The 26,571-nt window shown below is 40.7% G+C and overlaps 1 protein-coding gene across 30 annotated transcripts in view; it reads right to left on the bottom strand.

Annotated features, from left to right (window-relative positions):
* Positions 1-26,199, bottom strand: part of MBNL2 (muscleblind like splicing regulator 2) — a 66,621-nt gene extending 40,422 nt beyond the window's left edge. For all 30 annotated transcript variants that reach the window (XM_062514823.1, XM_062514825.1, XM_062514824.1 and 27 more), the window contains exon 1: positions 24,772-26,199. In XM_062514823.1, the coding sequence (XP_062370807.1) occupies positions 24,772-24,945 (174 nt within the window). In that variant the 5' untranslated portion in view covers positions 24,946-26,199. The remainder of the gene's footprint in view (positions 1-24,771) is intronic.
* Positions 26,200-26,571: the final 372 nt, after the last annotated feature.

Here is a 26,571-nt window from a genome sequence, read left to right as displayed (position 1 = left end):
AGGAGTGTTTACCCACTCTCAGTGGCACTGCTGGCACCGCTGCTGCGTTATTAATAAATCATCCGCTTTGCTCCTAGGACCAGCCAGCAAGGGCTGGAGTCTGACACCAGCTCTCAGCTGATTGGAAAGTTCCTGAAACCAAACAGAAATTAAAGAAACGAACACCTAAAAATGAATATATATGCATTTTCAAGGAAGAATCACTCATAAAATCCTCCTTAATTTTTATAGCTGCTGAGAAGCAGCAAACAAATTACTGAGATTAAAAGACACCATTTCACTACGGGACTGCATACAGAGAGCAATCAAGTATGCCTGACCTGAAAAGCCAAGGGGAAATAAGGCACCTTTCCTTGCCTTTTCTACACCTAGTTCATGCTCTTCCTCTTCTGGGAAGTAGTTTCTTAACATCAGTAAAACATTTTAGCTTCCATTCTTTCTTGCAGTCTGACACACCTTGAATTTCCCTCCTCAGGGAAAGGGGAAAACTACACTACTAGCAAGAGGGGCAGTGAGATCCCTGCTCTGAAGAAGCAGAATGTAAGAGTTAGCAGTGAGAAACACCCAGAGAATCAACAAACTGAATCAGCTTTTCAAAAAAGGGGGAGAAAGAACACTGGTAAAAAATACAAGCAGGAGGAAAGAATGAAGCCCTGGCACTTCAGTAAGCTAAAAAAACAACCCCTTTTCTTTTTGCTGAAGGGCTATCTATCATCTTCCACCAGGTATTAGGAAGCTTCCAGAAGATCTAGCAAAAGTATCAAGAAATATAATGCAGTTACATTTATCTGTAATGGTAGCTTACAGAATTAGGCAGCTAAATCATGGTTATGAGAAAAGATAAGACACATTAGGATGTCTTATTACTCTCCCTGAATACTATATTCATTCCAGTACTAGAATATGAGATTGTGGTCTCAAGAGTGCTTATACTTTCTCAATACTGTGTTGAAGGAGCAGATAATTATTCTCTTCCTTAAGACAGATTCTGCACTGACTAAATAAAATTCTAGGTCAATTTCAAATTAAAATTATGCCTCTAGGTTTTCCAAGGCATATATCCATGACTTTGGGAGCAACACACACACTAGACTCCCTACCATTTATTATATGGCCATGACATTGGAATACCCTGACAATCTCCATGGTACCAGTCTTCATCAGTAAAATCAGTGATACCAACCTCAATTACATGACCACATCTACTATTTTGCACAGCCTTTCCCACACGGCGAATAGGCAGTCAAATGGTATTTCTTTTAACCCTTACAGTCAGTTATCAATACTCCAACATGTGTTTACTTACCTTCTGGCCTGAATGCAAGCTACTCACTCCCTTTTGGGCCTATGCATGGGGCTGGATCTACAGGATCACATTAGGAATGCCTCAGTTAAAATCATTAATGGATTTCTCGGTCTCCTTGTGATACTAGCCAGCATTACTCCCACTCTACGCAGAATAAACTGAGATCAAATATGGTTAAAGACTCGAGAAGTGCCTGTAGTTTTTGGCTTCAGGTATCTGTCCTCCTTTCACTTTGCTGTTGCATCCATATGGCACATGCAAATGCCTCACTTGGGATGTGGAAGTCCACCCACATCATGGCTAGCAACTAAGATGCCAGTTTCAGGGACCCACTCACTGATTTCCAGAGGAAGAGGTGAACACCTGACCAAGAGCCCATCTCCTGCTATCTCTGCCACTTCCTGCCTCTCTTGCTGCACCAGCACCCTTTAGGCAGAGACCTGACCCCTCCACATGTCACCCCATACAGAGGCACAGGGCAACACAGGGCTGGAAGAGAGCAGGCACTATATGTTGCCTGGACAGCACATCTCCAATACATTTCCCTCAACTCTTGGTTTCTACCCAGTTCACCTGGCCAAACTTCCACCTTGCCCCAGCTCTCCTCCTCTCCGTTTCCTCACCTTCAGCCTTACCTCTTCCTGCTCCTGGCACCAGCACCTGACACCAGACAGAGCAGTGTCACTGGTCTGAAAACAGCTGAGCGTCTGTGGAACCTGCCTGCCTACACACAGCCTCTGCTAGGCGTGCATGGATGGTGAGTTTTCACACTTACAAAATAACCTAATTTGAGTGAAATTTCACAAAACTAGCAGAAGGCAAATTACTGATACCAGAGCAACTGTTATGGCGCTGGATCTCAAGGTTCAGCTATAAACAACGAGAAATCAAGTTTATTATTGAGACAGTTTAAAAAAAGTGGAAGGAAAACCAAGGTATTTACAGCTCAACTGTTTTCCAAAGATGGTTGAAGTGTTTCACCAAAATTTTAAATAAACACTCTGAGTCAGTAATTGAAATGTTTCAGCACAGATAATTGCATTTTGAGAGACTTAGAAACCACAGAAAAATTGGATATTATTTGGAAGGTGGTGGGGAAGATTAAATCCAGGTGATGATGATTGTTTGTTGGTAATAAAACACTCATGTGTGCCTCATCAACATGCCCGACCAAAGGATAATGATCACAGCAACCCCAGGCATTTATGGAGCAATAAAAATATTTAAACACAATGGGAGTAAGCAAAATATTCATGTTAAAAAATGAAATCTCATGGACCACTCACCCAGAAATACTTTAATACAAGTAGTTGTTATATGTTCAAAGCTGATGCACTCCGCTGACAGAACAAAGTGTTACGAAACAGCATTTTGGAGAATATAATGCTATAGGCACATCAACGTCATTTCAAAGCAAACACTTTGTTTTACTTCAAATTGCACTGGAAATGATCATGTGTACCAAGATTTTCCAGTGTCACAGCAAAGCCCCAGTGATTTATACAGAAAGAAAAAGGTCATTACTTGAATTGACCCATTTGACTTGAACAAGGACTACTTTAATTTTTCTTCAGCGTTTTGAAGATGATACCTTCCCACCTTTAACTCTTAGCAGAGAAAATAAGTTCATCAAGTGTTAACAGCCTATCACAACATCTAGTATGACATGTGCAAACTCACTTGGAGAAAGGAACCCCATTTGTTTACTTGTTCTTCCTTCCCCCTAAAGTTTCTATGGGAGACAAGCAGGCAACAGTGACAAACTGACAACTTCCAGTGTTCTATCTCCTGGAAGCCTTCACAGGTTTGGCACCATGCTCATCTGTTTCTCAGGAGAAACTAACTCATGGTCTGAAATACTGTTCTGCAAACAGGAACCAAAGTATGACATAATTTATGACTTCCCCTTGTGGGTAAAGTGTTTTCACTGCCTGCACCTTATCTGAGCAGGGGTCACAAGACACAGAATCCCATCAAACATCTTTTTGTCGAATGTTTCCTTTTGTTTGGGTGCTGGGAGGGAAGAGGCAGGATGTGGTCAGGAGCCAACCACACAGCCAAGGCTTCTGTCACTGCTTTTTATGCCAAAGTGACAACAACAACCAAGAGAGAAACTCTAAGTGAGGATTATACCACCTTCTCCCTCTCTGCTCCCAAGCAGGAACAGAGAGACCAGAAGTGCTGAGAACTTTCCTCTCTGGAGCAGGAAGGAAAAGACCCCAACCACCAATACCTCAAAATTGCATGCAGACTTTGAGAAGGTACTTGGCTCATCACCTGGCCTGGAATGAGTGGCTGAACCATGTTTTCATTACTCCCAGGAGACTCATTCATCACAGATACTTTAAAGGACTTTGGTTTAAATATTCTTTATAAATGTCATAAGGCTGAAGAATACATTAAACTAAAACTCAAAGCAAAGTTTAATGGAAGAAAAAAATTCATAATGATCTCATGCTTTCCAAAAGAGTGGCTCTTTCACAGCCAGAAACCATTCAGTATTTGCTTCTATTTTCTATTTGTCTGATAGTGCACATCATAAAGTGATTACAGTAATTGTGGCATGTCAGATTCAACCTAAAGGACATACAGGTTAGAATGTAGTATGGTTAGAAATGTTACTCATAATTGAAACCATCTTGACTTAGATTTTTCTAAAAGCCTTTGTAATTGCAGACAGTCTGGAAAAGAAGTATTTAAATGGCCAATTCAGTGTTTTTTCCCATCCTGCTGCTTTTCAGCAAAGAAAAATTGTGATGGATGGGTACTGTTCACCAGGAGAAATGAGATCACTAACCAGCAACTAGACAGGGTTTAGTCAACTCCCTTGTTTAATCACTGGGGATTCAGTGTCTGGATGGAGTGAGGGTGGGAGGGAGTTTAGAGGATTCTGCAATTTAACAGCAACATATTTAATTTTTTTAAAAACATTATAACCATTTAAACCAGGCTGTAGTAGCCTATTTCCAGCATAGCAGAGAGAGGGACTATCTCAATCAAGTGACTGCACAAATGTTGGTGTATGTAGCAATAAAATCTATTTTAGCATGTTAGTGAGACAAAGACTCGAGTTAGATCTTCTTTGACAAGTGCTATCTAAAATCATACTCCTAAAATCTAAAATCCTACCACTCATTCACAGGGCAGCTTACAAAATATTGCTCTTCAGGCTATTAAATGCTATACTATTTAGTAAATAAAACAATAAAAGCCAAAGGAAGAACTACTTTCAAATGTGTTTTCACATCTTCAGGCCAGTCTTGGGGGCACATAAGATGTTCTGTAGGGGAAGTAACAAGGCATCAAAAAAAACCAGTATGGGAAGGTAAAACTCATTAGGGATACTCCAGATGACCTGTGAGACAGATGGAGCATCTTCCTATGAGGGCAAAGCTCTGACCCAAGGCACTGCTTGCAATGAATCGATGGCATGCACACAGGTAAGGGTGGAGGAGGTTGGAAGGACTGCACTCATTTCCCCTCACTGGTAGGCAAGTCAAACACTACTGAGAACAGACCAATTACATCACATACAAACAGCTCTGTAAGAGTACCTCTGTCTCTCTAAAAATATGTCTTCTGACACAGACATTGCTTTGGAAATGACTTGAATGTGAAGGCACCCCAAGCACATCATTATTACCTTTATAATTATGAAGTTTCATTTGGTTTTAGATTTTTAGATACCCTTAAAGCAGACTGATTACAAGTATCTTGCCTTCCTACTAAAGATGTTGTGGAGTATAGTAAATAATCTCAGTCTTCCCTGACAACTTCCCTACAAAGGAATAAACTGCCAATGGGGGAAAAGTATTTTAATTAATTTAAAATCAACACTAAGATTATAGAAGTGCTGTTAGCATTTTTTAAGGAAATTGCCTCTTTCAGTAGATATCAACAGGATTTTAATTTATTTTACTCCAGCATCCCACACTAAAAAGCCAGTGTTTCATCAGTGAGTATTTATCTGAATTCTTCTCATCAATGGTAGTTTCAATCTTAAAGTTTTAGCGAATAGAAAATACCAAATTAGCCTTAAAAGTCAACTGTGCTTTAAGAAGAAACATGGTGAATTGTAAAGGTGTGAAGGCCTCAGTAGAAGGTTCATCATACCACAGCCACCCACCATACTGTAGACCATGCTCTATTCATTTTCCCATGCTATAATCTTGAGAACAATGCAAGACAGTAAAGAATGGAGATGCATGCCTGAAGGGCTCTCTTGGCTGGCTATATTTAACAAATAAAGTGTTCAGCTTTAACTAGTTTAAGAACATTTGATTAGCATACCATAGAAACCAAAGAAAAGGTAAGAGCTATGAAAAACCTTTTCAAACATCAAACAGAAATGAAACAAGCTTATAAATAGAGTTGTCTGCAAGCAAATAATTTCTGGAATGTACTGAGGGAAGCAAGGGAGAATCCCATAACAAAGGAGATTGCAAAAGCCAACCAAGTTTAACAAGTGGAATTACCAGTTTGGAGACTACAGGGAAACAATGCAAAAACACCAGCAAGTCTGATACAAAGAACTTTTCTCAGTATTTAATAAAAACACCAACATAAAGGCCAATTTCTAGGCAATTAAACATGGCTCTTTGGGAATGCAAAGCCTTACACAGACTTGGTTAACTACTCATGGAGTATTAGAATTAATGAAGAACTGCAGCTCTCTTGGAATAAAGCTGAACCATTTCAGACACATCTGATCATAGTAGGAAAATGTTAAGCTATTAGAGTACCAGACAACAATTTATCTATCATCAAACATCTGTCGACCAATTTATCATGTACTTCTTACAGACACACAAAGAGATAATAACCTGTAAAGATCTCAAAACCATGATTCTAACACTTTAAATCTACCTCTTATGAGTGTTGTTAAAAAAAAAGAAGTCACCCATACACCCTAGATGTATAATGAAGTATTTTTCAGATCTCTGACTGCAGCTAAGAGGATAACGACAACCCTGCTATGATGGAAACCTGGTGGTTGCCACTCCTCTCCAACACCCTTAAAACCCCCCGACCCCTATAAAAGAGTACAGGTAATTGAGATTTGCCAGTCTGGAAAGGGGAGACTCACTTTGTGACATTTCTCCATGCCTGTGCACTGCCCTGAGTGGCACCATGGCTCATGGATCCAAGCAGTAAGCTGGGAAAGTCCCTCAGCTGTTTGACACCACACGTACTCAACGTCCCCAGCTCCCACTGCCTCCTCCCACAAGACAGCAGGATTACCCAGGATGGCCCTGAGTAGCTGCACTGAGAGATGTGGGATTGCTGGTGCTGACTATAAACCAGTGCCCATCTCTGAGGAACCAGCAGAAAAGCCAGCAACCCTATCCAACCCAACCCAACCTCCCTTACCTTAGCACTGGCAGTTCCCACAAAATATGGGGTAAGCCAGCCTGGACTTGAGTGTTCAAATAATTAGCTACATAAGCACCTACTTAATGGACTTCAGATAAACATCGTCTTACATTTGGAAAGCTAATTTGTATACAAAAAAAAAAACAAACAAAAAAAAAAAAAACCTGCATCCAGTCTTCTCCTTTTGATCATGTTCATGAACAGATCAGGGACTAACATTGATATTCCAACATCTCTTTAGCTGCCTTATAGTTAGGAAAAAAATAAATTCATAACCCGGAAGTTTAATTTTTTTCTTTGTTTAGACCTAAAATAAAAAGACACGTAGGCGTTCCTTAAAATGAAAGTGCTTCAAGGACAGTGGAGTCAGATAAAAATATATTGCCTGTTGGCTACTGCACCATCACCAGAGAAGTGAAAACTGCTATTCCAAGTACTACAGCCACGAAGTATTTAGGACAGCTATTCAGCCAACTTTAACTAACTCCTGAGCAACAAGTCATCAAATCCCAGTATCTGTAAATGCTCTGACAATTTATAACATCAAGAAAGGGTGAAGGTTTGCAAAATATTTGTCTCCTTTTAAAAAAATAAAAAGAACATGAAGGTAGAAGGTGAATGCATCATGCAGTAACAATTCAGTTAAGTAAAAAACACTAATCTTCTTGAAAATAATTAAATCAGATAATAATGTACTTCATTACAAAATCAGTTAATGATGATAAAATGGGTAGAAGTACAGTGAAAGTAAAGTAGAAGTCTTACTTTGTGTCTAAATGTAGAAATTGGTTGAAAATTCTGGGAACGCAAATCCTAATAAAACTTTCATATTTACATATGGCCAAATAAGCAGGCAAAATTAATGCCCAGGAATCCTTTCAGATTTGTGTCTCAAGCTCTCATTGTAATACCATTTTCCTTAGTCCAGTGTCATTACAACAGTCACATTTGGGTTCACTGCAGCATACCACAAATGTGTTGATGAGTTCAGTTGTACATAAATTAAAAAAACAAGAACATCATAAGGCAATTGAGTTCACATTTCTGTCTGCTTCTTAAAGAAAAATAAAACAACCAAACAGTAACAGCAACATAACCACTAACTTCTTGATACATTTAAGGACCAAAATTAATGTTAAAACAGAAGCTTCAAAAAGAAGTGTGAAAGGTTCTAGTTGTGGGCCCTTATAATTCTGCTAAACTGATTATTTAATAAAATATTTGCCACCTACACTTTCAATATAGTATTGTGGAATTTGGACACCTCCTTTCCCTAGTTTTGTCCTACTCTCTTTCCTGAGCAGTGGCTGCTACAGCTGCCAAGACTGGGGTAGATTTTGTTCCTCTCTGGAACCCTGTATTTCCCTCTAGAGCGCAAGTTAGGTTAGCTGCCCTCTTTCTCTGCTGTCATGGTCTCCAGCTCTTCTCAAACACCCAGATTTTTTGCCAGTCACTTTGTTACAAAACACACTCTTTGCCTCTGCACTCCACAGAAGGTTACAATTATGAACACTTCTGTAATTAATTAGATGAGCTGTTGTACACCTCTGAATTTGTCTTCATATTCTCAAGAGCAAACTGCAGACTATGCTTCTCAAGAGCCACTGCAGCTGCATACAAGTAAATAAATAGAAATCTTTTTTTTTTTTAGACAAATGATTCAGCGTTTAAGAAAATGAAACAGCTGTACTGTGTTAGACCAAGGTCCACCTAGCCCAGTATCCTGTTTCCAAAAGCAGTCAGCAACAGATGCCTAGGGAGTAGTATAAGAACAAGGAAACTATTTAATGATATATATTGAAAATATTTTTCACATATCCTTGATGGAAAACAGAAACGGAATTTTGACAGAAGAGGGGGAAAAAAGCAAAAGAAAACAAAGAGTCCAACACACACACCCGTAGCAAAAGCATGAAACACTCCTTTCAAAATAAAAAGAGAATTGAGAGGAAGATAAATCTTACAGATTTCCTTCTTTATTCTTTTTGTTTTTTAAAGAAGTCCTCAGGAACAAGAGAAAAAACAGCAACTTACTTTCTATTCAAAGAAACAGCATAAGTACATACTGATGCACATCATTGGCCAGCTAATTTTGAAGAACCCTTGACTATCAGCGTCAATGGCTTTTCTCTTGTGGAAGGGCCCTCATGGAAACCTACTGGTAGGAATTCACATCATGAAATCCCAGATGAGAGCTCCCAAAAAATTAAAATTAATGGATTTATAAATACAGTTTCAAAAAGTATATATCTCAGTCAGAGGGAAAGCCTGCTCCACTTAGTTCCCTGGGTCAGACAAGAACCATTGAGACACTGAACTGGAAACAGGCAATCCAGGCTGCACTTTAAAAAGTACATGAAGCGTGGGGACAGTGAAGTGCCCCAAGAAATGAACTGGAGGTGATCAGTTGGCTTAGCTGAATATGGGATCACTTGCAGAAGTTACCCATGGTGAAGACACAGGCGGGAGGGGCTATGAAGTTACAGATGCAGAAACCAACTACTTTGATTCCACTGTTAAGCTTCATATCTCCAGGACACCAGATCCAAAGTTCTTAGATCTTTGTTTTTCAGAAGCTCCAGCTAAGCTAATGACATGTGCTGATGACTTGCTTATTTGGGAATGGGAAGACAGAAGCATCAGGGTATGACAGAAGATGATGAACTTGATATTCAGAGAGCAAGAACCAGCATGAAAGAACAGAGCATTTCTAGGATGTGACATGAGCCCCACCCATAAGTGCAGACACAGACTGGAAGGTGTGCAGCTGTAACCTGGAGAGGGAGCTGGCCATGGCAGAAGAGAACATCATGGACGCTTTAATCAACTACTGACTGACGGTGGAGACACAGGCTTGGCAGGAAAAGACAATCACAGCCCCGGGGATGTATCAAACAAAGACTGTTAGGGAAAGGCAGCAAGCCTTCTTCCTCTCCTCTAGTGACTCTACTTGCAGTGCCACACATGCCTCTGGTCACCAATGTCCAAATCAGCTGGGCTAGACAAGAAGCAAGCATAGGCAAGGGCTGCCAAGGTGACTCAAGGAAAGGAAAGCCTGTCTTACAAACAAAAAACCAGAGTGTGGTGGAGTTTTTTGACTGAGTAAAATGAAGGCTGAGGAGAGGCATGTACCAAACATTTCATCTGTATGTATGTATGTATGTATGTGAGCTATGTATTCATGGACTCCTAGGTGTACAATAAGTTTTGTTAGAGACGCTGTTTTGTCCAGCTATTTTAAAATACTCTCATTTTTTTAACATGTGAGTACTGACAGGCACGCTATGTGTTTCCAAGATGATCTATAAATATTACCCAAAGAAAGGCTTGTCAATACAAAAGTTGGTCTGTTTTTTTCCCAGCTATGTTAGCAAGTTTAATAGAAAGTATTGCCTCTCCTTACTAACCTTGAATGGCTTAGTAATTTCTCCTACTTCTGAAAGAAAAAGAGAGGTAAGCAATAAAAAACAAAACAAAAAAACCCCCACCCAGTTGCATCCCTTTCACAAAGGGGAAAACAAAAGTGAAGGTTGCTAAACAATTTGCTTCAAATAACAGAGAACATCATGTGAAAAACTACCATTTAAAAAAAATCTTCCAATATCCAAGGTTATCTATGACGCAAGTGCTTATTGTGACTTGCAGACTGAAGACTGACTATTTCAGCTCAAAACAGGCAGATTCAAGTGTTTTGCAAGAGAGATGCGTTGAAACGTAAGATGGATATCTTCTCATTTACTACTCACGAATATTAAGGTTAATATGAGAGAAATGAGAGTCACTGCCAAATGTAACTAAAATTCACAAATACTGTAAATGTTACAGAAATTTTTAAGAGATTTACGCTGCGTCATCAGACAAATGGAGCCTTACAGAGAGAACAGAAAAAAGTATCACCTTTAGGAAACGGTAATTACATAAAATTTGAGCACATCCTCTCCGCAGTCTTCAGGGAAGGGAAAGCATGCTAAAGTTGCTGTATTAATATGGATAAATTATGGTTATCTATTTAAACCATGGTTTAATTAGACATGGTGAGCACATAAGAAATGCAAAATCAAAATAAAAAAAAATCAAACTAAATTTTAATAATGATCCTGCAGATACCATATCAGAAAGTTTCAGCCTTCCATTCAGATTACTTGAGGGCTTTTTCTTCTTTTTTTTTTCTCTGTAGTTGCACAGTAATTTTTTTCCATATGATAACGCTGATCTCCAAGCCAGTCTGAATGAAGCAGCCAAACCTGAGAACATGCATTACCATCTAAACATCCTCACAACAACCTTGGTACTCTCATGCTTTCTGTACCTGCTGGGTTTTTTTATCATGAGTTTAGAGAGAAGGTTGCTTCATGTCACACGCAACAGCAGCACATTTGTCCACAGCTTTCCCCTTTCTATGTGCCTGCTGCGTTCTGTGGAATTTCACAGAAAAACCAACACAGTTTTTCCAAACTGTGCTGTCCTCTCTGTGGCCTTCTGCTGGCATGCACAGAGATGCAGAGCACCAGAGACCCCTGCTACCTCACCAGCATCAACCTCTCTTCCTTTGGGCTGCTGTTTCAAGCCATAAATCTGTTTGACATCCCAAGGATGCCAGAAACAAGAGCACCTGTAACGTACAGCAGTTAATTAACTTCTGTTGAACTGAACCAAAAATCAATTTGCTACCATTTCTTTATGGCATCTAAAGATGCTACACATTTATTAACTTATTGCACTACTTTTTCATTTGATATTTCCACATCTGTATTAATAAGCTGACCCACTAAATAGAATTTGGCCATGTATACAGATAAATTATGAATTAATTAACCTTCACTTGCTACTTAATTAGCCAGTGATAACATTTCTCATTTCACATTAAAAACTTGCTGGCTACCTTCACACCCCTGATTCTCACGTGCATTTCTGAGATACACAGCTGCTTTATAGCAAATCAAAGCACACCAAGATACAGCTGACACAGATCACAGTGGATCTTTTTGCAACATCCAGGACTGAAAGGCAAATAACTAATTAGAAAGAACAGCCTTATTTAATTACCTAATAATAAACTCCCTTGCTTGTTAAACACATTACATATATAGTAACAGCTGGCATACTGAAGAATCTGATAAAGGAAAGCCTGTTTATATTACTGTTAGTACTTTAGGGAAAGCTGGATAAATGGGATTTTTTTTTTTATAGTAGTACTCATTTAAAATACTATCTACAGGTTCAACAGTACAGACTTAACTATACTGCAACAGTGTCAAGGTTGTATGGAGAAAGTAAGAGTAACCATTTCTTAGGCCAGCCCTGAGTGATGCAGAAGACCAGCCTACTGCAGGATAAAGGAACAACCCTAGAGGGCTGCTGCCCCAAAAACTAAATGAGATGCTATGAGCTTAAGACAAAACGGCATATGGTTCTTACATAAAACACAGTCACCTTTATTTCCAGGACAGTATTCTTTTCTTTTCCTTCAAGTGGCTGTCTAAAGAAAAAAATGCCTCAAGAAACCTAGCAGCAGGGATGGTAACTGCAAACCTCCTCCTTCCAGATGAGCACTCACCACAGATTCTAAAGTATTACTTCTTCTCTTGCTCTCTCTTACTGCCTGCAGAATTTCTGTGGTGCTTTCCATACAACAGCCAGCTTCAGTGAGGGGTATCACCTTCCTCACCTATCATTCAGCAGCCCTTCACTGCCTTGCACACCCATTAGACCTGAATCTGCATTCCTAGTGGAAATTTCCTTTTCCCTGAAGAAAAATAAGTCATGGTAAGTAATGACTCAGTAAGATAAATTTGCTATTTGAAAAGATTGAATATGGAAAATATCATGAAAACTAGGCTCAAGAAGCAAGCAGAGGCTAAAGGTAAGGGGGAATGGCTGTAGGCAGTTCTTTGCCACATGTCTGCCCAACAGCAAGACCATTAGTCTCATTAAATGGGTAGTGCTGCAAACACTGGCTCAAAAGAAGGCAAGGCTTTACACGCTTGATTGCAAATCCCAAACTCTGGCTTCTTTGTGGTTAACCGAGTTTTAAGGATCTCTTGCCTGCGTGCTCTAAGAACCTCTTCCATGTGGGATGGCTTATGGCTCACTCTCTCTCTCACTTCACTGTAGGATTAGGCTACCAGTTTTTTAAAAACTTCTATGAACATTATTACACTTGAGACTATGATCTCTGTCAAATTTGGCTGAAACTGGTCAGTGGGTTTACAAGTTTTCAGGGGAGGAGGGAAAAAGAAGCAGACTGACTGTGTAAGCCTCATTTCCTCAAGAATCCAGGCTAAAAACAATTATAGCCAGAAGGTTCAATTAAAGAAGGAGACTCATAGACATTTGCAGCACTTCAAACACAAACTGGTTCATGCATACTAATCAGTTAACACAGCTCTCACTGAAGGAACGAGAATTTTGCAGCAAATTAATATTTATATTGATTTAAACCAAGAACAGTGGCAGGCTGGAATTTCAGCAGCATCAACATGTTCAGCATGAAGCACACAGTCACCCTCATATTCCTTCATACTAACACTAATTTACTCACAAGATAAGATGCTCACAGTATCTTCACAGTAATATCCACACATCTCCAACTCTGCACATACAAATCCCATGCCTGCATTTTCAGTAATGCTGACACATAATGGTATGACAGTGCTTTGAAGCACAATGTGAGGCAAAATGCATGTGGGGAATAGCCTGCATTTTCATGACATTCATTATTACCCACTAGTTTAGGAAAATTAACATTAAGATACTGTTGGAAAAGCAAATATTCTTATCTCTTTTGTATCTGAAATTAGCAAACTGCATGCATATTTGATAGCACTTGACAGATGTTCATATGTTCACATCTGCAAATGAAGTAAGGCAGAATTATACTTCAGAGGAACAAGACTTCCATGTTGTAACTTACATGTTTTTTCAAATGCATATTCTGGTTAATTTAATTTAAATTTGCAAAAGACTTTCCATCTTCTTATTTTTAACAGGCTGAGTTCACTGCCATAATTCTCCTGTGCCTAGAGAGATTTTCTTTTTCATTGATTTACCTTTCTTTTCATAGGTAGCAAAAACTGAGCCCAGTTACATGGGTCACAAACTCTTTCAAACTAATGAATTTACATTAGCTGTTCATGTTACTTGGTTCATCCCCCTGCTGGTCTCCAAGGGCATTCTTCTGTTACAGAAGACAGTTTTTTCTCAGTCTGGCCTATACCCCATCTTTTTTCTTAGCCAGGTCATCACTATGGCAAATGCACTGTCCACTTTTTCACTCAAAGCAGTTCATACCAGAGTTTCCAGTTAGTAAAAGAGCTAACACTGCCTCTCAAGAAGGGCTTTGCTCTGTTGCCACAGAGAACTCAGCAGGACCACTTGGAGCACCCTTGGCTATCCTGAAATGTTGCATGGTACCAGCAAAGATGACATATTCCTCTGACAAACCATTGAAAAGCCATCAAGAGTATCCAGGGCATCTCAGAATCAGATGCCTCTGACTGGGCAACTGAATGAAGCCCAAAGACTCACATCCTATCTCCAGAAAATAAATACATATTAATTTTAAAGTGATGGCCTAATCTAGAAAATGATCTTTGAAATAAACCCCAATCATGATACATCTCCAGACCTCCACATTTATATCTAGCTTAAAACACTGGCTTTTGCTGTGTGTTTTACTCAATTGGGGCTGCAGTGGCTAGGGGCCTGTTTGCTAACAGCCAGTGGGGTTTGGTCCAATGTCTGACATGCTGGATTTTATTTTTTGGCTTACTGTGAACCAACAGAGAAGGTCCCAGCAGCTCAGTTAGCCTTGAATCACACCTGGGCAGTTCTTATGGCACTGTGTATCTGAACAGGTGCCACCAGCCTGCACTGGGTAAGCTCCTCTCCTGACACCATGTGCGATGGTGAACAAATCCATCCAGTCAGAGGCACAGCTTCACTGTGGGATGTTCAGTCCCCAATCTGAATTCCAAATTAGAGTAAATAAACCAGGTTTTTACAAAGTTTAAAAGTTGCCTGGCCTATTGGACATGCAGGTGAGGTGGCAGTAGCACACCTGGTGGGCTGCAAGGCCAGGCCATCCCTGCAGCTTCCATGACACTGCACACTGTAGATCTCTCACTCAAGCCAAGAAGTCCCATGAGGAAGCAAGGGCTGAGAACTTGTAATAGCTCATGAGAAAGGGAAGATCTACAGCGCAGTGACTGTACCAGGTCACCTGTCAGTCAGGAGCATGGCATCAGTGCCGTGCTGTGGAGCAGTGTGTGTGAGCCCACAGGGTGACAGCAGCCCACAGGGAGCAGGACACCTCCCTTGGGCCCCTGAGCCAGCAAGTAAACACCACGGTTTGCAGCACAGCTGCTACACTCCTCATATGTTTTTCATATGCAGTATTCCACTGATTCTCTGCTTCTTTGTTTTTACTGCTTGATGATTTGATCTTTCCAAGCATTAGGGCTCTCTGACTCTTGAGACATTGCTCACATCACCTTGTCACGCAACTCATTAACAAAGCAGATGAGAAGACAGTTTATTTTCACCATTATTAATTTCTTCTTTATTGTGGTCAAGACCTTGCAGGAATCTAATACTGAGTGGCACACCATGCCCACAGCCACAAGACAAACATCAAAGTCAAAGAAAAGGGATATTTCCAATTGCCTTTTGCATTTCAGTTGTGGGACTTATACCTCACAGCAGGCTTTCAATAATGTTCCAAGATATCTAAACCCACAACAGTTTTCCTTTTATTGCAATAGGTTTCCAATGAAATCCATCTCCTCAAAAAAAAGGTGCCAGTCCTCATATGAAGAGATAATGAGTTGGGAGAGGGCACAGCTGTCAAACAGACTTGCAAATAAACTCCCCAATTCTTGTTGTGTTGATTTTTAGATTTAAAATATCTTTCCAATGCTGGGGATGAATTGGACCAACAGGAATACAGGTCTTGTCTTTGCTAGGCTTTTCCATCAGACAAGAACAACCTCGTCTTTTGTATTTTATGATGCAGTCAAAGTATAACAGCTTGGGAAGAACAGCTGACGCCCAAGCTAAGCGAAAGCTATGTACAAAAGGCTAAGGGGAAAAAAAGCACCTGGAATGAAAGAGGAACCACCTGCCAGAAAAATAAAGGAGTAGGTGGGGAGACCTGGAGAGAGCAAGCCTGTGGGAACAGTGAGTGACCCGAGTTAATAGGGAGCGTGGGGGAGGAGTGGGCAGTGAGCAATTGCTCTTGTGTTCAAAATCCTAGTGATGGGATGAGTCAGAGACTCTGATTGAATTTTGCCTTCACTACACCCACAAAGTGTAGTTATTATAAGGCTTAGGGGAGCATGGATCGGTGCAGCAACAGAAACTACACAGTGAATTGATGGGTATATGAAGCACCCTGGAGTGCTGGAAAATCTGAAGAACATCTGGCAAACACCATGCTCTTTCATACAAGGTTTCCTGTGGCCATAACTAATCTCCCTAGCTGCTCTTCTTCGTGTAATAAGATTTAGACTGATAACTGAGTGGCAGCTGCATCTGATGTGAAGGGGTATGGAACCTGGAAATGTTCTTTGCAAGTCTCTTCTGGAAGCAGGAAGCTCCAAGAGTTAACCTAGCAAGACCACTGCCCAGGAACTACTACATACTCCTTTGGCCCTTCAGGACAACACAGTTCAGTGAACAGAAGACAATATTACCTCTTTCAGTGACTGTTCTTTAATTGCTTTTGCTTTTGCTTTTCAACCATTTCTGCTCCTCGTGCTCATCCTCCTTCCCAGGCCAGGTGACCTGCTCAGCCAGCTCTAACACACTGAAAACAGCAGTGGAAACTGCACTGGTAATACCCACTCATTCACATCTGGAAACTTCACTGGTAACATACCCTCAGGTGGCTCTCCTCAGGTGGCCCTAACAGGCCAGAGGACAACAGGCTGCTGTCACACATCTGCTTGTGAAAAGTGTCTGCTCTGACCACTGAGAGGCTTTGCCACTGAACCACACCACTGGGAAGAGGGGTTTCCCATGACTTCAGAGGGCAGGAAGGCCCGGGTAACTCAGTATCCAGCTGCATTCTCCTTTGAAAGTGGAACCCCAGTTGTAACAAGATGTGCAGTGTAAAATCTGGCAGGTCAGGTGGTGACAGGTGATAGCAGCGACAGCCAGGACAGCTTCGTGCTCTGGGTGCTGCTGCTGGGAAAGACAAATGAGGAAACAAAAAAAGGGCCTTGAAGGAGACACATAGCTTTTGTAGCAGGCTGTGTAATGAACTTCAACTGGTTCAACTTCTCTGCTCTTCACAGCCTTGGACTGAAGGCAGAGACATGGGCAGCAGGCTAAGACTTGCTCCTGTGAGCTGACTTGATGGCTAGTGACCCACTGCCACAGAGGCCAGCCCTTGACTTAGCCCTGGCAGTTCACCAGGGCTCCTACAGGTCAAGCACCACAGGTGGCTGGGATGAGCTGTGCCTCTAGACTTTGTTCTGAGATAAATCAGAAATGTTCCTCTCAGCAGAGAGACAAACCCTAGCAAGGAACATGGTGCCCTCTGCAGTTATCAACAGCCTTTTTTAAAACTAAAATTTAAATTAAAAAAATAAAAAGCTGAACATCATGTAATACAACCGCTAAAGGCTTACTGCAGTTTCTCTCCTTACCAATTTAAGTCAAGCTCATGAATTTTTAAGTGTGTCAGCCCAGCAGTTCAGCTACTTGGTTTTTAATTTTACCTTCCTTTTAACCCTTCCAAGCCAGAAGAGCTGGCATGGAGATAGCTGCATGAATAGATATGAGGGAGACAAACAGGATAAATGAAGTATTAAAGGAACTTGTGCCTGCTGAGGACTACAGGGGAACATAGAGAGTTTTTATCAGAAAACAAACAAGAACAGGTGATTAAACAAACAAGAATACTAAGAGTCCCTTAACTCAGAGAAAAAGGAGGGGTCCTCAAAAATAGATTATCCATTCTTAAACCCCTTTTATCTCACTTTATGCAAGATGGTGCTGCCTAAATTTGTAGTTTCAACTTTTATTTAATGCAGGTCTTCTCTTTCCTTTGGATCAACTCAAGCTGCATGGCTGCATGACCACCTGAACAGAGATAAAAGTGGGGAGCTACCTGTGATAGGTCTGCATGTAACCACCTCTTTTTAGCAGCTGCTCACAGTTGCATGCATTGTGCGTAAGTCAAGAAATAGAATGGCATGATTCCATGCAGCACTTTATTCTGAGTGCAAAAATTGCCACAACCTGAAAAAGCAGGGCCTTTGGGAATCATACCTGTCCTGAGAACATAATTTTCACAATGCAGATTTAAAATCTTCTCTCATAAGGCTTCCTTTGAACTCACTAGGGAGAAACATGCCCTTTCCAGAGTGAAGTCAGTGGAAAAAAACCCACCTAGTTTCATCCTTGGGACCATTCAGAGGAGAATCTCATCTGTTTTCCAGTACAACAAGTGGGGGCATCCATGAGATGGGGAGGTTTGAGAAGAATAACAAAAGTTGTTTTCCATGCTGTACGTAATCAAGTTGTGGAGGTGGTTGCTGTGCTTGCTGAATGGGAGCATGGTTAAAGAGCAGGACAAATACAGTGGAAAGATGGTGAATGGGAACTATTAGGTACAAGCATACCATGTCTGGCTCTCAATGCCCCTGGGCAGCACATCCCTAGGAGTCAGCAGAGCACTCCAGGAAGCCACTGCAGGTTCACACACCACCCCCAAGACATCCACTATTGGCCATTACTGGGTTACTGGGCTAAATGGGGCTTTGGTTGGCCCCACAGCAGCCATTGATATTCTGAACACAGAGGGAGCCCACAGAGTTAATTCAGTCAGAATTAATTCCACAGAGTTAATAGAGTTATTTAAAACTGGCCTTGATTGGCACTTTCTCTTCAAGCCCACACTTTGCAGCAACTCAGACACATGAAAGCTTCTTCCAGGTAGTGCTCTCAGACTACCTAGAGATTACTGGGGGCTTTACAAGAAAAAAAAAAAACAACAGAGGTTTTCACCAAACCAACAACCAAAGTTGCTCTGCAGGAAGAGTGAGACCTGGACTCTGTATCCTCCATCTGAAAAGTTATACCCTGCAAGTTCCACATCCCCAGAGCCCACAACTACTGAAAAGGGCAGCCTATTCCCCAACATCCTGCTGGAACTGGGTCACTGTGAAGCAAAGCAGGCAAAATTCATGGGCCCAGGAGGTATGAGCCACTCTGTCACCCAAGAGAAATTACTTTGCCCATTTCAGTCATTCTTTCCCACCAGCTAAGGGCACAGTCCTTGAACTCACCTTGTCTTTGAACAGTGTCACACCACATAACCAAGTGACGAACAGAAATTCAGCCAGCTAGGACACTATAAACACTCATTTAAATGCTTTCTAGTACAGACAAAACTAGCTAATCACCTTTCCATGCTCATCTACAGTCTGTTCAAAATGCTTCACCTACCAAATGTGAGCAGGTATTACTTATTTCAAATTGTGAAATGATCCTGAGTACCTGACATTTGTAAAACATTCAGAGACCCACAAAAGAATTACAGGAAGACAAATTACTACCTACTGCCTCCCAACTCTGAGCTCATTCTCATACAAACACCCTGCTCACTTTACAAAGCCTTTTTGCCCCTTTTCCTAAATAAAGGTGAGGCCATCTTAAGAAGATTATTTTCAGTTCCAGATCTTTCAACATAGTGGATTTTCCTAAAGTTTCTTTCCCCCCCAGTAACCTTTTAACTTAGTAAGCAAGTTTGTGCTCAGCTTTCAGCTACTTTTTTATTCTATGGTGCCAAATGAGATCAGATAGACATATTCTTAAAAGGCTTTCATGAAAATGCAGATGACCAATTCACAGTAGTCTGCTGGCTCAATAAATAGAAGAGTTCAAAGTGTTTGAACACTAATGAAAAACCAAAAAAAAAGTTATCTGGACCACTAAAGAAGCTTTAGCTCCTTTGTTACCACCATAAAACTTGCAACAGTATCTTCAAGATACCACTTATTAACTTAGACAATATATCCTTCTAGTAGCTGACCTGCAGAAAGGGTATAAATTTGAGTCAAGAAATGACATCAGGACTGAAAATTCAGACTTGCCTGCAGACGTAAAAGTTAACTCTAACCAAAATGTACATGACTGGGTTTTCTTATCTGCCAAACTTTCCCCTTTTCACCCTCCTGAACGTCACCATTCATTTTAATGTGTGTTTTTTTTAAATTATTCCAGTTCAAATACAGCAAAGTGTGCCATGTTCTTGTCCTCACATATTATATTATATATTAGTATTCCTTTGAAAGGATTTTGTTCTTTACTACTAATAGGACAAGAAAGCCTTGAAAACAGACTTGCTTATATTGTCCAGCTTGGAGGAATCTAAATGTGATATATTAAGTGTTATACATCCACGTTATTCAGTTATAAATTAAACTACTTCAGCCCAAACAGAAGTATAAAACAAATGAAGCAGTTTCTGAAATTCAAACTTTAGTGTTAGACAGGTCATTTCACAGACCCTTCCAAAGGCATCCAAAGGGGAGCCTGTAAGGGCTCCAGAAAGGTTTCAGGATGGTTACAGTGGCATAAAAGGCTCTGGCAGTGCTTCCTCAGATCCCTTTATCTTCCCACCCACCACCAGGGCTTGGGACCCTGCCAGGAAAGGTCACCTTTATTCACCTCAAGCACAGTGAACTGAGTTAGCCTGTAGGCACTTTCATCCTCACATTAGGCTCACCAAGGTCACTTGCCCAGTACAGTTTTGGGTGTGTTTGCATGGCCAGTGGTGACCCATGACCATGGCCATGGTGACTCAGCCATGTGGGAGCCTCACTGCTGGCAGCAATGTTGTGGGCAGCTAAGGGGCATACATCTGTGCAACTGCTACATCCACCATCCACAGGGTGAGCAGGGATGATCCGCCTGCATTCTCATAAAACCCCACAAACACCCTGCTCAGAACAGAGCAGACTCTGTCCTTCACCAAAGAGGGAGAAACAAACACTGAGCTGCCTCTCAGAAGGCCATGCAGCAGAACCTGGCTTGAAACCAGCAGGTTTCTGGCCTGAATCTGACCCAAGCTCATTAGTCTTTAGCTATTTCTGTCTAGCCTGCAGCATCTCACAGATGAAGGATATTCAGAGCCCAGACAGTCTTCCTCAGTGAGCATTTTGGCTCCTCAAAGCTGTAATCAGTCCAATGGGTTGCTGTTGCAACTTTTGCTGGGTTTAAAATCAAGTATTGCAAGGACAGGTACAGGGAGCCAAAAACGCCTTCTCAGTTAAAAGTAAACAGGGTCCATTAAATTCTGTTGACCTTTTACTTGGTACTACCGGAACTACAAATATACTTCTTTAATACAGAAAAATTTGGATTATGATGCAATTATGTATCCCTGGAAGGCCAGCCTAAGGCCACAGCACTGTCACTGGCAGAAGTGATTCAGTGCTCTGCTGGTGCCACATAGCCCTTCTCTCTTCTGCAGCAACCACAGCAAAAACTTATGTTTCCAATCTGGTACACTGCACAATCACAAAGACAGCAGTGGGAACACAAAGGAGGGCATGGCATGACATAGAGGCAAGTGTCCCTGGCTGGGATTACATCCTTTGGTACCAAAGCCAGCTTTTGCTAGCTTAGAAAAATTCTAAAACTATGTGAAAATCTGTGTGAAGGTGCCACTTGTCACACAGTCACAGAACAGCTGAAGATGAAAAGGTCCCCTGGATGTCATCTGGTCTAACCTCCTGCTCAAGCAGGGTCACCTAGACACAACTGCCCAAAGACTACATCTTAGACAGTTTTAGAGGATCTCCAAGCACGGAGATTCCACAACCTCTCTGGGCAGCCTGTGCCAGTGTTTGGTCACCCTCACGGTGAAAAGTGTTCCCTGATGTTCAGAGGGATCTTCCTGTGGTTCAGGTTGTGCCTGTTACCTCCAGCCCTGTCACTGGGCATCACTGAGCACAGCCTGGCTCTGTCCCCTCTGCACCCTCCCTGCAGGTATTTACATTCACTGATGGGAATCTCTTGAGCCTTCTCCGGGCTGAACAGTGCCAGCTCTCTGAGACTTTCCTTATGAGAGGGGTGCTTCAGCCTCTTCATCATTTTTGTGACCTTTCACTGGACTCTCTCCTGCAGCTTCATACTGGTGCTCTGGTAGCCTGATCCAGCTGGCAGATATTGATAGCATGCTCCTTTGTCTGCCCTGGAAACCTGGAAAGAAGATGGCAGACAGGGGAGCATATGCAGAACAGGGGCTCTTTTGATCAATCAGTGTGTAAAGGAGAGCTTGTCTCAGAGTCCTTGTGTTTGACTGACTTCTAAGGGAGCAGCTGTAACTACCAGGCATCACCTAAATATAACATAACTCCATCATAGACTAAAAAAAATTCTGTCTTTTCTGGGTAGAAAGATGTTTATGCAGAGACTCAGCATAATTTGTTTTTACAGCAGGTACACCAAACCAAGATAGTTAAAAGGCTAAGTCTCCAGAACTTTAGATGCTATGTAAATAAATGCTAAATAATTGCCTGCATTAAATTGTGGTTCAGTGTTCAGCAAGGAAAATAGCTCTCGTTTTTTTTTTAATTAAATTCTGATTTTATCTATAATTCTAGACTGTTCTGATTGTTCATTTACATGAAACATCATCCCACATGTTGAATGCCAAAGCCTTATTCTGAAACTGTATGATTAACAGCAGTATTTCCAAAAGCTACATATCAAATAACTTTATGTGACTAACCTAAAGTCCCTCAGCCAGCAATATCAGCAAACTGAGCTAACTAGGCACACACATTCTTGCTGTGGATGTCAATTTACAAACACTCTTCTGAATAACTGAGATAATGACTGTGAGGACACCAGTCAGCCCAGCCCAGAGCTGTGCACTCACAGTGATCCCAAACAGTTTTCTGTGCACAGCAGAATCAGGTAACACATGGAATGCACAACTCCAACTCATGTTCACAGCCACGTTGCTGCAGTTGTAGGCACTGTCATCCCACTATTGGATTTCCCTCAATCTGCAGCAGAGTTGGTGTAAAGAAACCTGTGCCTCCACCTCTGCTGCTTCAGGGCACAATCTGAATTCTTGCTATAATCCCATCTTTCCCAGCAATTTAACCCATTAGAATCAACAAGAAGATGCAAGATGGAAGGCATGGGTCATGCTCTCCTCTACATGAGAGAAGGTGATGATAGGCAGTGGGACAGAGCAGTACCACTTCAGCCACCAGAGCTGCACTCGAGTAGGCTGGCCCTTCAGGACATGTCCTCCCACACTAGGTCAAAACACGGCTGCTTGCTTTAACTACATTTCTTTTTACAGGGTTTTGGACTTCTCTCCACTGAGCAATGATGCTGGTTGTCAGTAAGTTATCCACTGTGATCCCTCAGGATTTCTCTTCATGGTATTATTAGCTTAGTCTGTGACTCCAGTTTTTATTTGCAGACAATAACCCTTCCTGAGCAGAAGTCTCCAGCTTGATTAGCTGGCAATTTCACTATGAGTGCCCAGTACTAGCAGGGAGAGGGATGCTGTCCTCAGGCATCGAGGACATGTGCATCACTGTTTTGGCCAGGATGATGCAGCAGCAGCACCTCTTTCACTGCAGAGCCACTGTCCTGCCAGCCCAGGGGTGACTGAGTCCTGCTGCTTATCTGCAGACACCCAGACACAGACCCGAGACTTTATAACACATAAAAATAGTACATAAAAACCCCCTTCTACTGACCTGTCTATTTTCTGTAAAATCAGAGTATTGCCCACTTGCTGCAGACACTAGTCTGCTTGTTTAAAAAAAAAATTATCCCATTGGCAGACAACCAAAACATAAGAACATCTACAAAGAAGCTGTTAGAGTTTATTGTGCAGTAATCCATGGATTAAGGTCATTAGTAGCCCTCGATGACATACTGCCATGACTCCAAAGGTGCTCTTCTGGCTTATAGGATATACAGAACATAACCCTCTCATAAACATTTCCCCTGAGATACTGTCTTCTAAATCTTCAAAACAAAAGAAGAAATTAGAAAAAAACCAGAAGGTAGTTGCCTAGCACAATGTCTTGCAATATATATATATATATATATATATATATATATATATATATAAGTTACAATGTAAATAAACCACCCTGAGTTTTCTTTTCTTTCAGATTGATGTTTTCACAGTAAAAGAGTTGCTGGTAACTGAAATTTTGATCCTCAAAGCTAAAATAGCAAGCCAAGATATTCTCCCATGCCCAGAAGATAAAGCTGTAGGTAAAACTTTCAAAATAAAATCTGAAATTCTCAATTCTATCCTTTAATTATTTATATGAAATAAACTTTCTCCTTCTGTTGATACAACAACACAAATATATCATCATGGAAAACACAGTGTACTTCTCAAATCCCAGGGGGTCATTAATCTTCTTTTATGCAATACATAAACTATTTTCACTGAACTTTTTAAAATAGTTTTCTACAGGATGTCTGATGTCATTAGTAAGTCAGAAGAAGCTGATGCCTGAACAACATAATTGCAAAATATTCTCCAAATAAGAGAATCCCTTTGCTCTTCGTAAACTTATGCTCATATCTGCAGTATTCATACATGTAATTTCCAATGCTATTATTTTACCTGAGTCTCCAATACCAAGACTAAACAACTTTTTGTGTCAAATCTGAAGTAGTGGATAGCCTTTTCTCACTTCTGTTGATCTAAATGAAAAAATCTGCACTCTTTCCCTATGATTTATTTCTTTAGGACTCTGGGAACGGCATAGTATTATGCCACTGTGTATTTTCATTTACCATGAAACAATTATAATTCATAAAATGTACTTGGGAAAATACAATTGTCCTACCAGCTGCAACCAATTCTGTATCCCACAGTCACACGCAATTTTTGTAAACAACATAGTGACATTTGAAAAAAAAAAAAAAACTTAGAAAGAAATCTTAAAAGCTTCAGTAAACAAACATTATGATAAACAACATTTGTTTCAATATGCATGTTACCAAGAACAAATCACTCATCAATTCCTATTTTACTTTCACTACGATGTAGCAGCATTTTCACTATACATGCAGTTTCTTTTTCTTACCTTTAAGGAATCAAAGCAGGCAATAACTCTTCCATTTTCAACCTGGCAACTTTTAGGGGGGTGTGCAAATTTGCATTCTTCATCAGAGCGTGAACAAGTTCCCCTCTGAAACTGCCTGCACACTTCTAATGTCAGCCATTTTGTGTCTCTTACGGGAGCAACATTCAAAGCCATGATGAGAAGCTGATTTTGAACTTGTAAGTTGCTGTCAGGTGAATTATGCTGAAAAAATTTCCAAAACTAATCACAAAGGAGGTGGGGGGGGGGATCAGGAAAAAAAACCAAAAACAAAAACAACTTCAATTCTAATTGAAAAGAAAGTTAAAAAAAACAAACAGTGGGGGACGATTAACAGCGTCCAACACACACAAAGCAGAACAAGCAGAGAAAGTTTATCAGCAAGCAGTCACTCATCAATCATTAAGTCCCACTTGTAGACTTTTGGCTGGGAAAACACATGCTCAGTCGCATTTCTGTCTGTAAAACACGTGGGTTTGTTGATTGTAATCACGGATGCACTGGTTTTAAGCCAAGGTCCATCAATGCAATGGCACTCCTTGACAGAATAGCAGTCCTCTGACGGTTGCTTGCCGATACTGATTACATGAGAAAAGCAATGTAGTCATTTGTTCATGTCCCAGGAATAATAACAATAATCCTTTTTCTGCTTTCAGTTTCCCATCAACTAATTGGCAAATGGAGACAGCTGAGGTATCTTCTGCCAGGTGTAAGGTGAAGGCAATGTCTGGCTGGCAAAGATGGGATTTTGAGAACACAGGCGTAGCAGTCCTCGCTCGTAAAAGTGACTTGGCAAAGGCACTTTTTTAGTCACTGACCTGACAAAATAAATACAGCATCAGTTCACGTGCAACTCATTCAAATCAACATTATGAAACCTATAGCCCCTTTTTATCATATATTATAAACATACAGCCAAAGTTCACACTTTAAAAAAAAAACAAACAAAAAACAAACATCCTCCTTTGTGAAGCTACACGTGACAAGGGAATAACCAGTTGAAACATGTACTGCAGTAATATTCCAGGCAGCAATCCAAAAGTTGGGAATGATTTAAATAAATGAATGTGGCAGACACAATAATTAGGCATGCTAGTTGTGAAACAATTCAATCAAATGTGCTTGGTCTCCAAAACCATATACAAGAACCTGTTTCCATTAATTTATCATTTGGCCCTTAAGATTGTGTTACTGCATTAGAAGTTGTTACTCATTATTTGTTCTTCCTTAGAAATGAGGACAGCAGTATTCTGCTCAGATTTTTTGTGTCTCTATTTCTCAAGGAAAAAAACAGCAAAAAATGTCATTCCAAAATTATAGGAAATAAAACCTTCCACATGCAGGCAACAGTTAGTTTCCCGTTAACCTAGAGTCGTTCTATAAAGGCTTTATGAAAGAGCTCAACCACCAAGTCAACATGCTCCAATGAGTGCTTTCTAATATGAAGCAGTCTTTATCTAAATATTCTTTTGATTTATTTAGCCTTTGTGTACATCAGAAAATACATCCTTCAGCATCAAAACCTCAGATTCCAATATGGCACTTAAACTTCTTGGGGACTATAAAATACCTAGGATATTTTGCAGAAAAACAGATCTGAAAATCAAAGGGTTAGATACTACAAAAAATTGTAACCACTAACTATATTTTATACATAGACAGTGAAACCATGAACATGATGTTTCCTTCTATTCAGCTTCAGAGGAACACAACTTCTACTTTGCAAATACCAGCCAGAAACAGTTGATTGATTATTTTCATGCAAGAAAAACAAAAGGGGAA

Source organism: Cinclus cinclus, chromosome 2 (assembly GCF_963662255.1).
Source record: "Cinclus cinclus chromosome 2, bCinCin1.1, whole genome shotgun sequence".
Taxonomy (NCBI): Eukaryota; Metazoa; Chordata; class Aves; order Passeriformes; family Cinclidae; genus Cinclus; species Cinclus cinclus.
Note: the sequence above shows the minus strand (reverse complement) of the source record. Positions and strands in the feature narration are given on the sequence as shown.